The sequence below is a fragment of the Hemicordylus capensis genome, chromosome 6 (assembly GCF_027244095.1).
Source record: "Hemicordylus capensis ecotype Gifberg chromosome 6, rHemCap1.1.pri, whole genome shotgun sequence".
In the NCBI taxonomy this organism is placed as follows: Eukaryota; Metazoa; Chordata; class Lepidosauria; order Squamata; family Cordylidae; genus Hemicordylus; species Hemicordylus capensis.
In genome coordinates this window covers 10,635,423-10,654,002 of record NC_069662.1, presented here as the reverse complement: position 1 = coordinate 10,654,002, position 18,580 = coordinate 10,635,423, and the positions used below count along the sequence as shown (strand labels likewise).

The following is an 18,580-nucleotide window of genomic DNA, read 5'->3' as shown; positions in this document are numbered from 1 at the left end:
ACAGTAAAAAGAAAATAATGGAAACAAAGTCTAAAATGTCATCAAATATATAAAATGCTCAGGAGTAATATTCTTTGATCCTCAGTGGGATAGAAAAATACTCAGATGCTTTTAATTACACATAGCTAGAAAGCAGCCAGCAGAAAAGAAAAAGTTCTGGCAAGAACTAATCCACCTACTTTCCTTTCACTATAATTTTTTGTTTGATAATTGTTATCTTCAAATTTGTGAACTTTTTTCCTTTAAACAATGGTGCAATAAGTGGGGCACAGTAGAACAGTAGTCACCAAAGCCTCATTTGTAAGACCAGGGTGCACCACGCATAGGTAGAGATGTGCACGGAGCTGCGGCAGGGAGGCTTGAAGGGGGCGGAGGTCTCCCTTTAAGAGCTGGGGAGGGTGCACTTACCCCTCCCGCCACTTTGCACCCACTGGCGTCCGTGTTTCTTAATGCCCATTGTAGTACATGGGCATCGTACATGGGCATGGGCGTACCTCCCTGCCGCCCGTTGCCCTCGTCTTCCGGATATGACCGGAAGTCGCTGACAAACCTGCGCACACCGGCACAGGCGCACGACCGTGCACGATGTGTGCACGCCCATGCCAGCTCTTCAAACCGGTTCCATGCACATCCCTACACATAGGTGGCGCATGGCAATGAGATATCGAGGTCATTCACAGAGGGCATTCAGAAATAAAAAACTGTTCTATTCAGGTTTGGGAGCTGTTTATGCTCCCTGTGGTGGAACAGGACAAAGAAAAAACAGCTTTCATTACCCATCATGGTCTGTATGAATTTAATGTGTTGTCCTTCGGGCTTTGCAATGCCTCAGCCACTGGAAGGTGTTCCAGAGGTTGGCCAATGAACTACATAGTGTTTGAGTCAGTTTGCATACCTGGATGATGTGGCAATGTACTCTTCCACCTGGGGGCAGTACCTGGAACTCTTGGAGGTGCCATTCCAGAATATCCAGGAGGCTGGACTCTCAAAAAAGGCCAAAAAGTGTCAAATTGGCCTGAATTGGGTAACTTATTTGGGGCATCGGGTGGGCCAAGGTACTATCTCAGCTCTGGAGGCCAAGGTTTAGGCTGTCCAGAAATGTCCAGTTCTGAAAAAGAAAGGGCAGGTGTAATCTTTCCTGGGGCTGGCAGGTTATTGTTGAAAGTTTGTCCCAAACTATAGCAGTATCACCTCCCCACTCTCTGATCTGACGAAGAAAGAATAACCTAATGTGGTGGTGTCATCTAGGGAGTCTCAGACTGCTTTTAAAGAGCTAAGAGCATGCCTCAGCAAAAGTCCCATCCTGAAAGCCCCAGGCATTGAGAAAACATTCACTCTGACCACTGATGCTTCTGAGAGAGGCATTGGGGCAGTGATAACATAATTGGGCCCAGACCAGGTTCCTCATCTGGTTGTATTCCTTAGCAAGAAGCTATCGAAAAGGGAAATCTTCACCTGGTAGCCCGTGCGCCTGCACACATGGCCTCTGCATGGGGCCACGCAGGCACCGTGCGAAGGCCAAAAACTAGCCGAAGAGTGGCCAAACTGGCCGAGCGTGGCACTAGGAAGGCCAGTGGGGGGAGGGGGAAACCTCCAAGGACCTTCCCGCCACCTCCAGGAACTCCCCCAAGGGGAGTAAAGGTTAAAAAACAAAACAAAATGAAGCTTGTGAACCCCGCTGGACCGAACCCAACCAGGGGGGTTCAAGGGGTGTGCTGGACCGAACTGGCCTGGTTGTGTTTGAGGCCATTCCAGCTTCAAATGGAACCAGACCCATCTGTATCGGGAAAAGGACCAATTTGGACCACTTCCACCTCAAAAGTTCACACATCCATCATCTTGAAGTGGGATGGATGCCATCATCACAAAATATGCCATTAAGGTGTCCCTCTATGGCACTACAGTTGTACCAAATTTGGTCCAAATTGGCCCAGGCATTGCAAAATTGTTGCCCACCCACACACTTTGGCCAAGTTCCAGTTTGGGCCAGTTTTTTAAAATAGGAATATTATTTTAAAATCCATTTTGTATAGTCAGCTCAAGATAACTAATTGGCTCTTGGCTGATGAGGCCTTACACAGCTTCATGAGGACAAATCAAGAGCTCTGTCCACACAACATTTGTCTCACAATGCAACACCTGAGAAGGGGGAAAGTGATTTTTATTTCTCTCCCCTCCCTATGAAAGCCCTTTTTGCATCCAGGAATATTTCCACATGGGCTAGGGGTTGTTTTGGTCAGAAGCAAGCAGGCGCTTTAAAAGAAGGAATGGAGATCTTACATGCCCCTCACTCACTCCTCTGCCCACCCGCCCCCCACCTCGGCATTGTCACTGTCAGTATTAAACAGCTGTGGTGTCTGTTTTGAAAAATCGTGCCATGCGGCTGCTTCCTGCTTGGGAAAACAAAACAGACACTGTGGCTGTTTAATACAAAAAACATCCCATCTCTGGCCAATTTGATGAAGATCCGAAATCCTACCAATCCCCCCAAAAGATGACCAGCCCAGACCCAAACTGTTCTTTAGGGAGAAATGGAGGGATGGCTCACAAATACCAAATGCTGGTTTGGGTGGGAGAGAGCTCCATCATTCCTGACTCCTCGCATCCAAATCCCCAACCAGTTAAATAACCCCATCAATGTAATGCTTTATCAAAGGCTGGTTTGGGCAAAATTGCATTGGGTGGGCAGTGTTTGTTTGTTTGTTTTTAAATTCTCACAGGACCGGCCCTACAATTAGGCAGTAGGTTTTGGAGTTCTAACAAAAATGGTAGCCCATACTGGGGATGTGTACAAAGCATTTTGTGCATCGGGGTGGTAGTGGTGGAGAATGGGCTGTTTTTTGTTTTTGTTTCAAAACCACCTCAAACTGTTCTCTATAGTTAGCTATGCAACTTGGTCACAACAGCAGGCATAGTGTGGGTTGGAGGGTGGCTGGGTACAGCTTCTTGGTGATCACTCAAAGGCAAGTGGTTTTGTGTGAAGGGGAGTTGCAGCCATTCCCTAGAGGCTTCATGGCTCAGGGCAATTGGCCTGAGGCTTCTCTTGTTACTGGCAATCATCAGCCTTAAAGGCTGCATGGCTTGAGTGGGGGCAGTGCTTCTTGCTTACAACTTGACCCTATATGGGTTGGCTAAGAACACCCAGAAGATCTTCTCACAATCCACGAGAAGAGCTTCTGTTAGGTCTGTGGAGAGAGCAGGGAGACCTGTCACGGAGCCAGTGGGGATCCGAGGCTGCGCAGCCATCCCAGGATGCCCCGAGCGAGTGTGCAGGGCATTCTGCAGAGACCCCCCAAGTCTGGGAGGCTGGCTGCTGCCTCCCAGTCAGGGGGTGTCTACTCATGTGTCACCGCGTGTCATGGTGACACACAAGCAAAAAAATGAGGTTAACGGAGCTCTCACTCTGTTAACCTCATCAGGTGGGGGGGGATTAGGCGGGTTAGCTGCCTTGGGAGCTTCTTTAGCCCTCTTCCCAGTGATTGTGGGAATAGCCCCCCAGAGTTCAGCCATGGGGTCATTAGGCTGTTTTGAGCCAGGGTGTAATTGCCTGGCAAAAGTTAGGTATAGGAAGTAGCAACCGATGCAGGTATCACTGGAGGGGCAGCGAGAGGCACCTTTGAGTATAAATTTATACGTGCTTCTCTCCACTACCACTGAGCAGCAGTATGCTGTCCAGCTCCACCACTCACCTGGCCTCTGCGGTGCTGATCCCCCACCGGTGGCCAGGTGAGTGGCAGAGTCGATCCCCCACCACAGGGGGTCCTGAGCAGCACACTTCTGCAGCAATATTCCGGTACTGCAGTAGCAGAGGTAAGCACCTCTTAATTTACACTTAAATGTGCCTCTCACTGCCACCCCAGCAGGACTCACACCAGCTGCAACTGCGTATAGGGATGGCGTATTGGCTCAGAAGCTATTAGTTCTCACACTGTAGGAGGATGAGCCCATTCCCGCTGTAATATTAATTGGATTTGAACTAATAAAGTTGTGGCCCTTACCTCCAAGAATCTTGCCTTATGTCTTTATTGCTGTGTGGGCGATAGACAATGCATGTACCCAGCTTTCAACTGAAGCCAAAGCAGGAGATAAAAAAAAAAATTAAATCATTCAATTTTTCTTTATTAGCAGCTCCCTTTTGTTTAATTGAGGCCTCAGCACAAGGATGTAGCATTTGGGGGAAAAGATACAGCCCAGCAACCCAGCACTGGAAGCCAAGATGGAAAAGATCTCTACAACCACCATGTATTTTCCTCTTGTGCTCAAGTAGGTTGGAACAAAGGATAGCCAAACACTGCAAAAGACCAACATGCTAAATGTGATAAACTTGGCTTCATTAAAACTGTCAGGTAACTTCCTTGCTAGGAAAGCCACAAGGAAGCTGACAATGGCTAGGAACCCCATAAAGCCCAGGACAACGTAAAACATCATAGTTGAACCTTCATTACATTCTAAGATTATTTCTTCAGTAACTGAGTACATATCAAGATCTGGGAATGGGGGAGAGGTTGACAGCCACACTGTACATATTGTGCTTTGAACAAGGAAACTGGAAAGAACTATAGAGTAGGCTAGTCGTCTCCCCACCCATTTCCTCATGCTGGACCCTGGCTTGGTGGCCATGAAAGCAAGAACCACAATGATAGTTTTAGCCAACACACTTGAAACTGCCACTGTGAAGATGATGCCAAAAGCCGTTTGCCGAAGGAAACATGACAATTTCTCAGGCTGGCCAATGAATGGCAAAGCACAAAGGAAGGAGAGCAGAAGGGAGATGAGAAGAGTATAGGTGAGGCTCCGGTTGTTAGCTTTGACAATAGGAGTGTCTTTGTGCTTAATGAAGATCCAAAGCACCAAAACTGTGATGAAAGAAAAGGAAAGAGCAAAAGTAGCCAAACTGATCCCCAAAGTTTCTTCAAATGACAAGAACGTTATCACTTTTGGAATGCATACATTTCGGTCATTGTTTGGATAATGGTCTCCAGCACACTGAAAACAGTTATCCATGTCTGAAAAAGAAAGTATGATGTTAAATGTATGGCAGCCAATATGTGAGATAAACTAAGCTATAAGATTATTGAGTGAATCCAACCTAGCTCAGATATTAAAGGCAGAATCTTGTACTATTCTGCTCATTTCAATGTGTGTAGAGCAGGCCTGCTCAACTCTGCACCCCAGCTCTTTTTGGATGACAAAACTCCCATAATCCCCAGCCACAGTGGCCAATAGCCAGGGATGATGGGAGTTGCAGACCAACATTCACAAGAGCGCCCAAGTTGAGTAGTCCTGGTGTAGAGGAAGACTGCACTGCACTAGGAATGTGCACGGAACCATGCAGGGGAGGCTCAAAGGTGGCAGGGGTGCTGCTTTGAGAGTGGGAAGGGTGCACTTACCCATCCCATTGCTTTCCCCCCACCGGCATCCATTTTTGTCAATTGGGGCAGCAGTGTACCTCCCTGCCACCCCATTGCCCACGTTGTCCGGATATAACTGGAAGTATCCAATACACCAGCCCATGTGCATGTCAGGCGAGTGTGCTTTGGATACTTCTGGTTATATCCAAACAACGGGGGCAATAGGGTGGCAGGGAGGTACACTGCTGCCCCGATGGGCTTTGACAAAAACGGATGCTGGCAAGGGGAAAGCGGCAGGAGGGGTAAGTGCACCCTCCTCTGCCCTTAAGGTTAGACACCCCCCACCATCAAACTGGCAGAACTGCTGGTTCTTTGAACCCTTTATGGGCCTCCAAACCAGTTCTGTGCACATCCCTAGACTGCACAACTTTGGCCCTCCTGAAGATGTTGGACTACAACTTCCATCATCCCTGATTTAGCTATTATGGTTGTGGATTATGGAAATTGTAATCCAATAACAGCTGGAGGGCCAAAGTTGTGTAGCCCTGGAGTAGATCATGGTCTGGCCAGCCCGCAGTAGTAAGCCTAGAGGGCTACTAAAACAATCAGGCTCCAACAGATTTCCTTCCTAGGTTTCCTTCCTAGATTTCCTCCAGCCAATGAGCTTTAAAAAGTTTTGTTTGGGAACCATAAGGTGAGCCATTCTGGGAAGGCCATTTCACAACTGGGATACCACAACCAAAAGCACCGTATCACCAGTCAATGTCCACTTACCCTTTTAAAACATGAGGATATACGGCAATACTATTCTGTTTCTATGGAGTGAGGTGCTAAACACAAGATCACATAAATACAAAGTTATTTCAGAACCTATTTTGCTTTCAGAAACCACCACAGAACTATGAACAACTTTTGAAATGGAAGAGAAATGAGCTTCTGTCCATCTTGAGATTTAAATGCTGAATGTAATTTATTAACGACTGACTTACAAAGCAGTTACCTGGCAACTTCAGTTAGGCTGTTTGCTTGCTGCACCCATGCATCCCTGCTTTTTATGTCGGCCAAAATTTCTTACCTTTCTGGACTGAAATCTTCCCTTCCGGACATGGAAGACAATCATAACAGCAAAATGGCTTCCCTTCCTTCTTGGTTCTAAGATAACCAGAGTGGCAATGGTCATTGCATATTGAAAGAGGTCGCACCTGTCCATTAAAGGAAATGGAAAATATTTTAACATTCAGAAAATACATACCAAAGATAATGAATCCTGACTAAAGGCTGGTTCAAATGATACTATCCCAGGGCATGAAGAAAGAGGAGGCACACCAAGAGTGTGTCCATCAGGACATCCTCCCAGCATATCCCTTGATCATGTGTGAGCTGTTCATCTGAATGGTCCCTAAATACGCACTACAAATGCTTGTTTAAACAAGTATTTGAAGTGCATGTTTAGAGGTTATTCAGATGAATTGCTCCAACACACAATTAGGGGGCACAACAGGAAGGTGTCAGAACATCTGTGGAGGACATCCTGATAGGCACGCTCTTGACACACCCCACCCTGCCTTCTTCACGTGTTCTGGTGCTAGTATTGTTTGTCAATTTAAATTAAATGGCTATGGGGCTATTCTTACGATCACAAAAATCGGGCTAGGAAATCCTAGCCCGATTTTTGTGATCATAAGAACCACTTGCGAGTAGACTCCTGGCTGGGAGGCTTAAAAGCAGCCTCCCGGCTCGGGAGTCTCCCCAGTATTACTGGGGCTTCTCGGGGCCGCGTGGCCCACGAGCTCCCCAGCCCCTGCTGGCTCCATCTCAGAGCCGGCCATCATGCGGGCAGCCGATCCGGCCACCCAGGGCTCCCTGCCCACTCGTGAGTGGGGGAGTGGGCTTAGCCCGCTCTTCCCGCTCAGCACCCTAAACCGGGTCACACTGATCGTGAGACCTGGTCCTATATGTAAGTTAGCCATGACTAACTTGTCTCCATTGATTTCTATGGAAATTAGGATTCATTTCCTTTTCATACACCTCATCACCTGGGAGCTTGCATCTAATTGGTTCATTTACAGTCAAGCTATGAGCTGAGCCATTAAGCCATGGCATAATGGTATTTTTTGTGCATTTTCTGAGCGCTCAGTCCTCCCTCATCAGGGAAAGGCCTTTTAAACCCCTCTAAAAGTCCTGCAATGCCAGTGCTTCTTCTGCCAGCAGTGGCACCATCACCACCCACCAAGTAGCCCCACACCCTGAAAGCACCACACAAGCACAAATTCCCAGGTGGTTTGGGGGCCTTTGTGTAATTCTACTTTCGTTATGGGAGGGGAAGGGAAAATCCACACTTACTAGTATGGGATATGTAGATGGGTGAGGGCAAAGGATGCTGGGGGTTCTGTCCTACCATAACCAGGGAAGATATCTCTGGGGTGACCCTGGCAATACAGTCCAGGCAGACTTAAGTTAATTCCTGCTTTATTTTTTATTTAACGTTTTTTGACATTTTGTATTTTACAGATATCTTTCCACATTTCCCCTGCTACTCTCATGAGCTGGCCAGTATAATGGGGAAAGGTGTGCCCATTCAAAGGTGGTTCCCCACCCTCAGACAGCAAGCTCACGAGTAGAGCCAGTCCACCTTCAAGCCCACCATTCATGTATTCTTTTGCTTATATGTCTAGGGCAAATATTTTTGCAGTGTAATGGAACAATCCAGCATCTCTTGTCTGTTGGCTAACATGCTAAAGTGTGGTTTTCCATAATGTCCTGCTTATTGATGCAGTCCTGTCATTGTTTCCATAGGACTTCAGACATTTAAGTAATATTGCACAGAAGATTTTCCAGCTTACTATAGATATTGAACAAGATGGATGGATGGGTTTAAACTTATTGATAGAACAGAGAGACAGAACTACTTCAGCACCCAAACAGTGAAATATTGTGGAAAAATGAGAAATGATACGATCTGAAATGTGTGCAGATCCTACCTGATTAAACCTAGTGGGCCATAGGATGGAATCCTCATGAATGGTGAGCACGTTGTCTAGGGGTGCCTGCGGATTTATTTTTCCAACCTTGACCCTTAGAAAGGATTGGTTTGGGAATGTGACCCAGTTTATAAGATCCAATCCAGATAATAACTCCCCATTTGGATCAAAGGAAACAATTTCTCCGGCACTATTATTAAAAGTAACACTTCTCAGGAGGTGTTGGAGCTCAATTGAAAAAGAAACAAGTAATTCATAAGGATGAAGAGACTGATGCAATTTTAAAACAGAGGGATAATATGTTACATAGAATGTATGATTCATGATTTTTAGTCTACCTTCCTTAAGGAAAGTAAGCGTGTGAGATCACCCGGCATTATCAAGGCATCTGTCGATTTTTTATGAGAGCTCAAGGCTGGAAAATGTCTGTCTGTGTGTGTGTGTGTGTGTGCATGTCTGTGGAGCTATTCACATGACCGAGCTTGTAGGCAGATGGGCAGGCATGTGGAAGAAAGGCAGGGTTCAGCCTACTGTCCCCCAGATGATTGTCCCCCAGCCTATTCTGGGGGTTCACGAGTAGCATTTATTTATTATTATTATTATTAAAAAATTAAACTTACCCTCTCCAGGGGATTCTCCGAGGTGGTGATGGTGGGGTCCGTGGACGTTCCCCCTCCCAGCACCAGCCTCCCTTCTGTCCAAAAGCAGCCTATTCAGCCATTCTTCGGACCGTTCGGGCCTTTCCCCCTGGCAAAGCAGCCATTTTGGAAGCCACCGCACCTGTGCAATGGGCCTCTGCATGGCCTGGCATGACCATGCTCTTTGGCCTGGCCTGGCATTAGGGCATGGGGGGCATAGATGATTTTCCCACCAAGTGAAATAGATGTGTGTGGGGCAAATAGCACCAGTGCTGGGCTCAGAGGGAGGCAGGATCCCAGCTACCTTCCCTCAACATGGCTGCCAGTTGCTTTTGGGTCCTGCTACTCATACACCCACATGATCGGCATTGCAGTGAGTGGCATGTTGATTAAAAGGCTGGGGCAAGGGTGCCCAACCTCTAGATATTGTATAATTGAAATGCTAGAGGCCAGGTTGCTCCTTCCCACAGCCTCTATTATTTTAACGGCTGCTGGCAGCCCGTGTGCCCAAACAACCAGGTGGTGGTGTAGGAGGAGCACACATGTCCTCCTACCTCACTTTTAGCCTGGGTTAAGAACCTAGGCAATCCAGTGTGGAAGTCCCAGGATCCAAACCAGTCCCGGTGCTCCACATGACTAGCCCTACCTGGGTAGGGCTGTGCAAGCCCAGGTAGGGCTGATCATGTGAATGGCCTCATTTTATTGTAAAGCACTTTGATGAAACTTAGCAAACCAGCCAAATTTTGTGCCGACGGTTCTCCCTCAGATGTGCTGCACTAGTACACATATGTTGCACCTGTGCAAGGTTGCTACACTGACTAGTTCTGCTTAGTTGGGGGCTTGTGTTCCAGACTAGTATTGCACTGGTACAACAGGGTGATCTTTTGTGAGCTGTGGTTTGCCTTCTGCTGATGGGAAGCTATCCACTTTCTTTGTCGCATAAGCACTATGTTTGTGCAAGTAGACCTTGGGCAAAAACAACACCTTGTTGCACAAGCACATAAGAACATAAGAACAACCCTGCTGGATCAAGCCCAAGGCCTATCTAGTATAGCATCCAGTTTCACACAGTGGCCCCACCAGATGCCTCTGGGAAGCCCACAGGCAAGAGCTGAGGGCATTTATTAAGAGCTGAGGGCAGTTCAGGATATCAGCCAGAATCTTCTAGTATTTAACTCAAGATATTGCCATCATCCAACAAGGTTCATTGGGCCAAATGGGGATTTAAACCTCAACCTCCAGAGTCCAAGATCAACCCCTTACTGTAAGGATAATATTGCAATTTGGAAAAACACACACAGAAAGAACATTTTCCTCATGGTGACTTGTACACATCAATAGAACATGGGGACTACTTAAGTCAAGGAAATAATTCATAGCATCCATAAAAAGATCAAAAGGAATGGACAAAATGTCACACACAGATGCACACATGGACAGCAAGGCAATCTCATAATTTAACGTTGTATGAGGAAAGTAGGCTAAGGTCATGGGATTGAAATATCCCTAGAGGTCACTATAACTGTACTAAATTTGATCCAGATTGGTCCAGGCTTTGCAAAATTGTTAGGGGAGAACACACACACAGTTGCCATCTTGAAAGGGGTTCTGGAATTCATTGATGGGATATCAAGATTTAATGTCCTTGATAATAATAAAATATATAGCATAGGGTGTGCCCAGACCATTCCACCAAATGGTTGGAATTTGGACCCAACTGTGGGTCTGCAAAATTGTTTGGCAGGTCAGCGATGAAAGGGGTCAGGATGAAAGGGAGGGTGGCGGCACTGGGAGGTGGGCAGGGAGAGGCATCTTTCAAAGTAAATGAGAAGGTTCTTACTGGGTACTGAAGGTGCCTGGAGCAGAGGCGCAGCGCTCCCCGCAGCAGCCTGTGTGCAGAGGCCAGGTGAGTGCCAGAGCCATGCTGCTGCTGTGTGGGCTGCTGGGGAGAATGCTGAACTGCTGCCCCAGGTAGCTTTAGTACCCAGTACGGGCCTTCTCTCCAACACTCCCCTCCGGCACCTCCCTCACCCCTCTCACCACCAAACCAGTATGCTTCAGACTAGGTTCAGTTCAGTTCAATCTTAGACTGGGGCCCCTTCCTGAAGGGCGGTCCAGTTCATGAACTGCCCCAGTTCAGGGCAGACCAGTTCGAGAATGAACCAGTTCTGCACATCCCTAATATAGCAAGTTTGGTGCAAATCGGTCAGGTGGTTCACAAGTTAGCCCACTTCCATCTCAAATGTTCATGAGCTGGTTTGGATGACATCAGCACAAAATTTGCCACTGGGGTGCCTCTGTGTGACACCACAACTGTACCAAATTTGATCCCAATTAATCCAGGCATTGCAAAGCTGTTAGAGGGACACAGAGAGAGATGGACGGACACATACAGCAAGGTGATCTGATAAAACTACTTTCCATGTGGTAAGTAGGCTAAAAATGAGATGATGAGCTCTTGCATTGATGCAGGGGGTTTCAATCTTGAATCCTAATGTGTGGTTTGGACTACAACTCCCATCATCTTTGGTCACAAAGACCTTTGGTGGCTGGGGATGCTGTGAACTGTAGTCCATTAATATCTGGGGACCCAAGTCTGACGGTTCCTGCATTAATCTGCTTAGCTTATTACCTTCCATGGCTGCTTAATCAGAAGCTTCCATGTCCCTCCATTGACCTTTGTTTTGTGTTTGAATTGGGATGAATGCATGGCTTGCAATGCATGTGCCACAGCATAAACAGCATTGTAGACACTGTAGCTGTGACCGGTCATGCTCATTTCAAAAAAAGACCCAGGAAGAGTTTCCAACTTCTCCTCCCCAGTGCAGATTTTCCCACCAGTGTGGTCTACCCTGGAGCTAGGAATTGAACACTGAAATGCCTCTTGCCAGAAAACCTTGATAAATCCATCTTCTTGATTCAATGTTGGGTTTCTTATCCGAAGAAATTTCTGAAACCCTTTCACCTCCTTGGATGGAAGTGCAAAAGACAGAGTACCATGCATGAAGTCTATGTCCAAAGATCTTTGAAAGGGAAGCGATGTGAAGTCCATCTGGGCAGTCATGATCCATACTTTTGTCTTCACTGGTATACCCTCAAATTTTGAGAGGTGGAACAACATTCTTAAGACCATCATGCTTTGAATTTCACCATGTACAATCAATGAGTTGACAGTACTTTCCATAACAGTACGGAAAGTTTCAATTCCTTCTGCCACCATTCCAGTAACAGCATTAGAAAATGTTCTTTGGGGAAACTTTGCAATGAAATCAAAACAGATTCCTTTTTGGGAAAGCATGGGAAACAGGGCCTGTACAAACCTCTCTGCATGGTCATCATTCTGGGAAATCACCCCAACCCATATCCACTTGAAATGCAGCAGAAGCTGGAGAATCCCCATATATTGATGGGCTTCGTTTGGGAACATCCAGTGGGAGAAAACAGCCTGGAAGTTGCTATTCATCACTGATGAAGAAGAGCCATATGTGAGCTAAATAAAATAAAATGTAAAACGGATGTTTCTAAAATACATGTGAGTGTGTGTTTAGTGACACACATGCCAATAGATGATGTTTGTGCTGTTATATCAGTTGAGATCTAATCAAGATTTTAACATAGGTCTTCAATTATTATTATTATTAATAATAATAATAATAATAATAATAATAATAATAATAATAATAAATTGAAATTGAAAGGCTGTGGCAGAAAAAGACCAAAATAATCCCAGTGGTAATTGGCGCCCTGGGTGCAGTTCCAAAAGACCTTGAAGAGCACCTCAACACCATAGGGGCCACAGAAATCACCATCAGCCAATTACAAAAAGCAACTTTACTGGAAACAGCCTATATTCTGCAATGATATCTATAACAACAACAACAACATTGACAATAAAATTCAGCCATCCTAGGTCTTTGGGAAGGACTCGATGTCTGGATAAAACATACCAGTCAATAACACCTGTCTGACTGTGTAAACAAGAAATAATAATTTAAAAAAAAAACAGTGGACCACCTAATCAATTGTTGTAAAAAGATCGCACAGACTGACTACAAACAAAGGCATGACAAGGTAGCAGGGATGATACACTGGAACATCTGCAAAAAATGCAAGCTACCTGTAGCCAAAAATTGGTGGGACCATAACATTGAAAAAGTTGTAGAAAATGAGGATGCCCATGCTCTGTGTGTCGACAGTTAGGGAGGCTTGCCCATCATGTATGCAGGACAATGCCTTCTCAGTCACTGCCCCCAAACGTTAGAAGATTCTCCTGATGGGCCTCCACTCTCCAATCTCCACCATAGTTTTTAGAAAGCAAGTAAAATCTTGGCTTTTTACCCAAGCTTTTAAACGAGTGTTTTGTTTGCTGCTGTTTTGTATCATATGGTTATATTCTACATGGTCTTTAAAGGTTTGTATTTTTATATTCCATTTAGATTCCATTTAGATTTTTATACTGCCTTTTATACTATTAAAATAATCTCAAGGCGCTTTACAAAACATTTAAAACAATAAAAACCATAAAACTACACAATTAGTTTTATGGTTTTTATTGTTTTAAATGTTTTGTAAACCTCCTTGAGATTATTTTAATAGTATAAAAGGCAGTATAAAAATTTAATAATTAAAACAAACAAACAAACAAACAAACAAATAAGGTACCTTCCTGCTCTAAGATTCTATGGCCATATTCACACGTAACATGAAACCAGAGTTGAAAGTGCCTCCAGTTACAACTATAAATGGACCCGTGGTTTTCCTCCCCAGACTCCTATTTCTACCTTCAGTTTGCAGTGAGTGAATAGGATGCCCGGACCTCTGCTTTAGTGGTACTAGCACACACTAAAATATACAGTCTGGATTTCCTCAACTCTAGAGGGAAGAAGCTCTTCCCTTGCTCTGGCTGCTATTGGCTGCCTGGGCTGTCCTTCCATCAGTAAGAAATCCCAGGCAGCCATTTCCCCTCCTCTCTGCAGTCTGTGGTATCTGAGTTTGGAGGAGAGAGCAGGGGGAGGGGGAGAAGGACCATGGGTCCATTGGACCTATGGTTCCTGCTTAAATGTAGACGTGGCCTTTTATTCAACCAGTGTAATCCTGTATCTTACCTGTGGGATCTTGTAGAGGCACAGGTTGGTTGCCATGTGGAGAGCGATGTCGGAGTTAGGTCCTCCGATGACTGCTACTGGATAGTTCTGGGCATCACACTTGTAATTAGGGATACACATTTCCCTTGTGGAGAGAAGTTCTATTAAAGCACGATAGGTCCAACTTGCACTGAAATAGCTATTATAAATGTAGAAGCCCAGAGTGATGTTGGGTATGATCTCATGGTTTTCATTGATCTCCTTCACAGCAAAAACAAAGGCCAGGATGTGCTGGTAATTCTGTGTCAGTACTCTGAAATGAAAGCTATGTGTTGTGCCAAAGTATATTCACTTCATATAGTTCTTTATTATGGTCATTGATAAACAATAAACAAAAACAAAACAAAAAATCCATGAGCAGAAGTATGCAACAGACAAAGATATACAATAAATCACCATCAGAATGAATAAAGAGGAAATAGCCTAATCCATTTATCAGCCTATAGCCTAATCCATTTAACTTGAGGTGTTACAAATATAATAATGGTTTAATAAATCTATTCATTCAGGGATTTGACAGTCCAGCGGTTAATTCACTACACACTTTACATACTGTTGCACAAAAGCTGGTCACATGGTGAGTAATCACTGCACACTTATCTGAGAGTAAAAAGGTAATGTAAGATTCATCAGAGCATCCTTGCATTTGCGATAAAAGAGGAGTTGTTAACTTATTTCAGAGTTCACAATTAGAAAAACACAATTAAGCAAAACATGCCCCACTGTTTCAATAGCCTTGGCCTGTGCCACATGGACGTGTGTGCTCATTGTCAGAAGTTTTGTTGTATCTACCCTCCAGCACTTTATCTACCCTCCAGCACTACAGATTTTGCTGTATCTATTCTCCAGCAACTGCAGATGGAAGGACAGCAAATCTTACCATTTATTTAATTTATTTATTTATTCAACCTATTTCTATACCGCCCAAACTCACGTCTCTGGGCAGTTTACAACAGAAAGGTTAAACATTAGTGAAAACAGAATAAATGACAGAAAGGCCTTGGTAAACCATAAATGCACAGAGCATTCTGCAAAATTCAGAAACAAAAAGGAAGTCACAGTGGACTCATCCTGATGCATTGGTTCTACTTTGGAACTAATACCTGATAATTCCAGAATTAATTTGAATTTTTTTTCTAATTGAAGTTCAAAAAGGGTGAGTTACAGTTCAGAGAAACAATGGAGGGATGGTAAAGGGGGAATGGTCTCCCCACTATCTTCAGTATATGTCATTTACTATTTGAATAGATGCTTGTTAAATGTATTCCATTAAAATGTGTGGGTCCCAGTTAAAAGAATAATGAAGTAACATTAGGATAGAAGACTATAGATAAATGTATTCAGAATCTACTTGGATTTACTAGAGTTACTCTAACTAAGATATAAGATCTATGAGGAGAATAAAGAAGTAGAGATTTCAGGAGATCTCGTCTAATCAGCTCCTGAAGGGTCTAATACTGATTTGAGACAGAACTGTTTTATATTATGTGACTTTTATTTTATGTATTTATTATCATATTTATACACCACCTGATATGTTTGTCCCTAAGCAGTGTACATACAAAGATTAGGACAATATTATATAATAAAACACATGGTTTAAAATTAATTAATTAACTAAAAGCCTGAGAAAACAAGGGTCTTTGTAAAAGCAGCCGGAGATGGAGAAGCTCTTAATTTGACAGAGAGTGCATTTCAGCTATAAAGAAGGCCTGGTCTCAAGAAGCCAACAAACAAGCCACAAAAATTGTAAACCACCTTAAATGCCAAGGCAATAAGTTGGTATATGAATGTACTGAGTAAATAGCGCTATTAAAGAAACATAGGAAGGGATAGGCTACCACTTTACAAAGAAAAAAGAGATGCAGGCTGAGGGAAGGAGTGCAAAAGGGAGGGGAGCTGTTCTTGTGGTAACAAGCATGAATTGTCCTCTTTGCTAAGCAGGATTCATCCTGGTTGCATTTGAATAGGACACTACATATGTGAGCGCTGTAAGATATTCCCCTGAGGGGATGGAGCCACTCTGGGAAGAGCATCTAGATTCCAAGTACCCTCCCTGGCAGCGTCTCCAAGACAGGGCTGAGAGAGATTCCTGCCTACAACCTTGGAGAAGCCGCTGCCAGTCTGTGTAGACAATACTGAGCAAGATGGACCCATGGTCTGACAGAGTATAAGGCGGCTTGCTATGTTCCTACATCCTGACTTATGCTGTCCTTGTGCAATGAACGCATTAGTGCAAGAACATTACATAGCAGTGCTAAATCATGGGGATGTTCTAAATTCCAATCTTGCTCAAAAGCTCCCTGTAAAACATATGAGGAGTGCTACAGGTTGTTCAGACTCCAGACTGCGTGCAACTGGCTGAGTGCAACATCAGCATAAGTCAAGGTGTCAGCCACAGTATTTGAATTTCCCTACAAAATGAACTGAAGCTAGATTCAATCCAAATAATTTGCCAGCCAGGGAATAATATCTGGATGACTACTACTACTGGACAACAACTATTGATTGATTGATTGATTGATTTGATTTGATTTGATTTGATTTGTATACTGCCCTTCCAAAATGGCTCAGGGTGGTTTACAATTAAAACTACTACTATAATTACTGGTACTGCAACTACTACTACAACTACTGCTGTTTATTTATCACTTTTCAGCAAAAGTTCTCAAAGTGGTTTACATAGACAAATAAATAATAAATAAGTAAGATGGCTCCTGTCCCCAAAGGGCTCACAATTTAAAAAGAAACAGAAAGTAGAAACCAGCAACAGCCATTAGGGAGACGCTGTGCTGGGGATGAACTTGGCCAGTTGCTTTCTCCCTGCTAAATGTAAGAGAATCACATTAAAAAGTGTATTTTTTGCTCAGTTAGCAGGTGTTACTACTACTATTTCTAACCCGCTTTTCAAAAAGAATCTCACAAAGCAGTTGACATAGAAAATAACAAGAAGAAGGTTCCCTATCTTCCAAAAGGCTCACAATCTAAAAAGAAATACAAGATAGACACCAGCAACAACCATGGGGCTGGATAGAGCCGGTTGCTTTCCCTCTGCTAAATTTAAAAGGATTCACCACTTGAAAAGGTGCCTCTTTGCCCATTTAGATGGAGCAGGCAATTACAATATGTGACTGAAAAGCGGCTTCCTTACATGAATTCGTCAATCAGTTCCTCAAATGGATGTTGTCTGAATGTCATCAGGTCAGAATTGATGTACATCTGAGATATAATGCCAGCAATAATGAGGTCACCTGACTGGTAATAATTATGAAGAAAAGGAAGAAGGATGCTGGGGTTACATTTGACAAATTGAAGCTTACAGACGATCCTTGCCAGCAGCAGCATGACCACCAAGACCACCATCTTGCCTGAAAATCTTCCTTCCGCATACAGATTGTCCTGTGTGCTCCTGAGTAGCACAGCCTGGACTGCATGCCCAGCCCATTTACTCAGCTGATTTGAAACACAAACAGTAAAGTACAACTTGAACACATGGATGGAGCTCTGCCTATCTCTATCCGCAGATCTGTATGGCACAGGGGATATTATTCATGCATTATTCTTGGCTCACATTTTGTAAGTGGCCACTGGAACTCCCAGGGACTTGCAGAAGAAGTAGAAGTAATAACGGTTAATTGTGATAATATGATAATTGCAGGTAAGATAATCATCTTCTCAGAATTATAGATTCCATGCAACATGGCAGAAGAAAATAAGTTTATCACATTTCAGCAAACGTCATCTACATGAGTTAGCAAGGGACACAACAGCTTCTAACGAAGAGCCAGAAAAAGACTCAAAGGGAAAAAGAAGCTTGTGGGGAGGGGGGGGACTACACACAAGAAGAAAAAATGTGTGCAAAGTTCTGTTGGGCCCATATTCAAAATGGAAACACCAGTGTTGATGGAGTAACCAGAGGTATACACTAAGCCACTGTAAAAATAAGGTATTAAACAGGGGTGTGCATTTCGTTTCGGATACAAAACATTTTGTGCACAAAACAGGCCATTTTGGCTGTTTTGTAGCCAAAACAAAACACCCAATGCTCAAAACAGAAAATTTTGTAGCCGAAACAAAATGTCCCTGTTTCAGATACAAAACATTTTGTTGTTTCAGCTGTTTTGGAACTCCATTTTGCAATCACGAAAAGTCTTTCTCCTTCAGTCTTCATTTTGAATTTTGACATCTGTTCACATTTCCGGCCCTTCCAGCCGGCAGACTGGCCAGCATAAGCATCGGCTGATCTGCTGGCAATTGCCTCCTTATTTCTTTTAAGGAAATTTCAGGGTAAAATTCACCCTCATTGGCCAGTGGGGCAGTGTGCACATTCCATGGGGCAGTGTGCATTTCATTGTTGTTGTTTCACACTGTTGTGTGTAGATCAATTGCACTTCTGGGGGGGGATGTGGATGTGCGTGACCTTTGGAAATCTGCCTGGTTCTTTGCAAAGTTCTGCTGTAGTTGTT

At 44.2% G+C, this 18,580-nt stretch overlaps 1 protein-coding gene across 1 annotated transcript; it reads right to left on the bottom strand.

Annotated features, from left to right (window-relative positions):
• Positions 1 to 4,107: 4,107 nt before the first annotated feature.
• On the bottom strand, positions 4,108 to 17,372 carry LOC128328719 (vomeronasal type-2 receptor 26-like). The gene is made up of 6 exons (XM_053258748.1): positions 17,266 to 17,372; positions 14,076 to 14,253; positions 11,603 to 12,460; positions 8,333 to 8,560; positions 6,427 to 6,553; positions 4,108 to 5,006 (listed from the first exon to the last, which is right to left on the bottom strand). Exons 1-6 carry the CDS (start codon positions 17,331 to 17,333, stop codon positions 4,108 to 4,110), a joined length of 2,358 nt encoding a protein of 785 aa, XP_053114723.1. The 5' UTR covers positions 17,334 to 17,372.
• Positions 17,373 to 18,580: the final 1,208 nt, after the last annotated feature.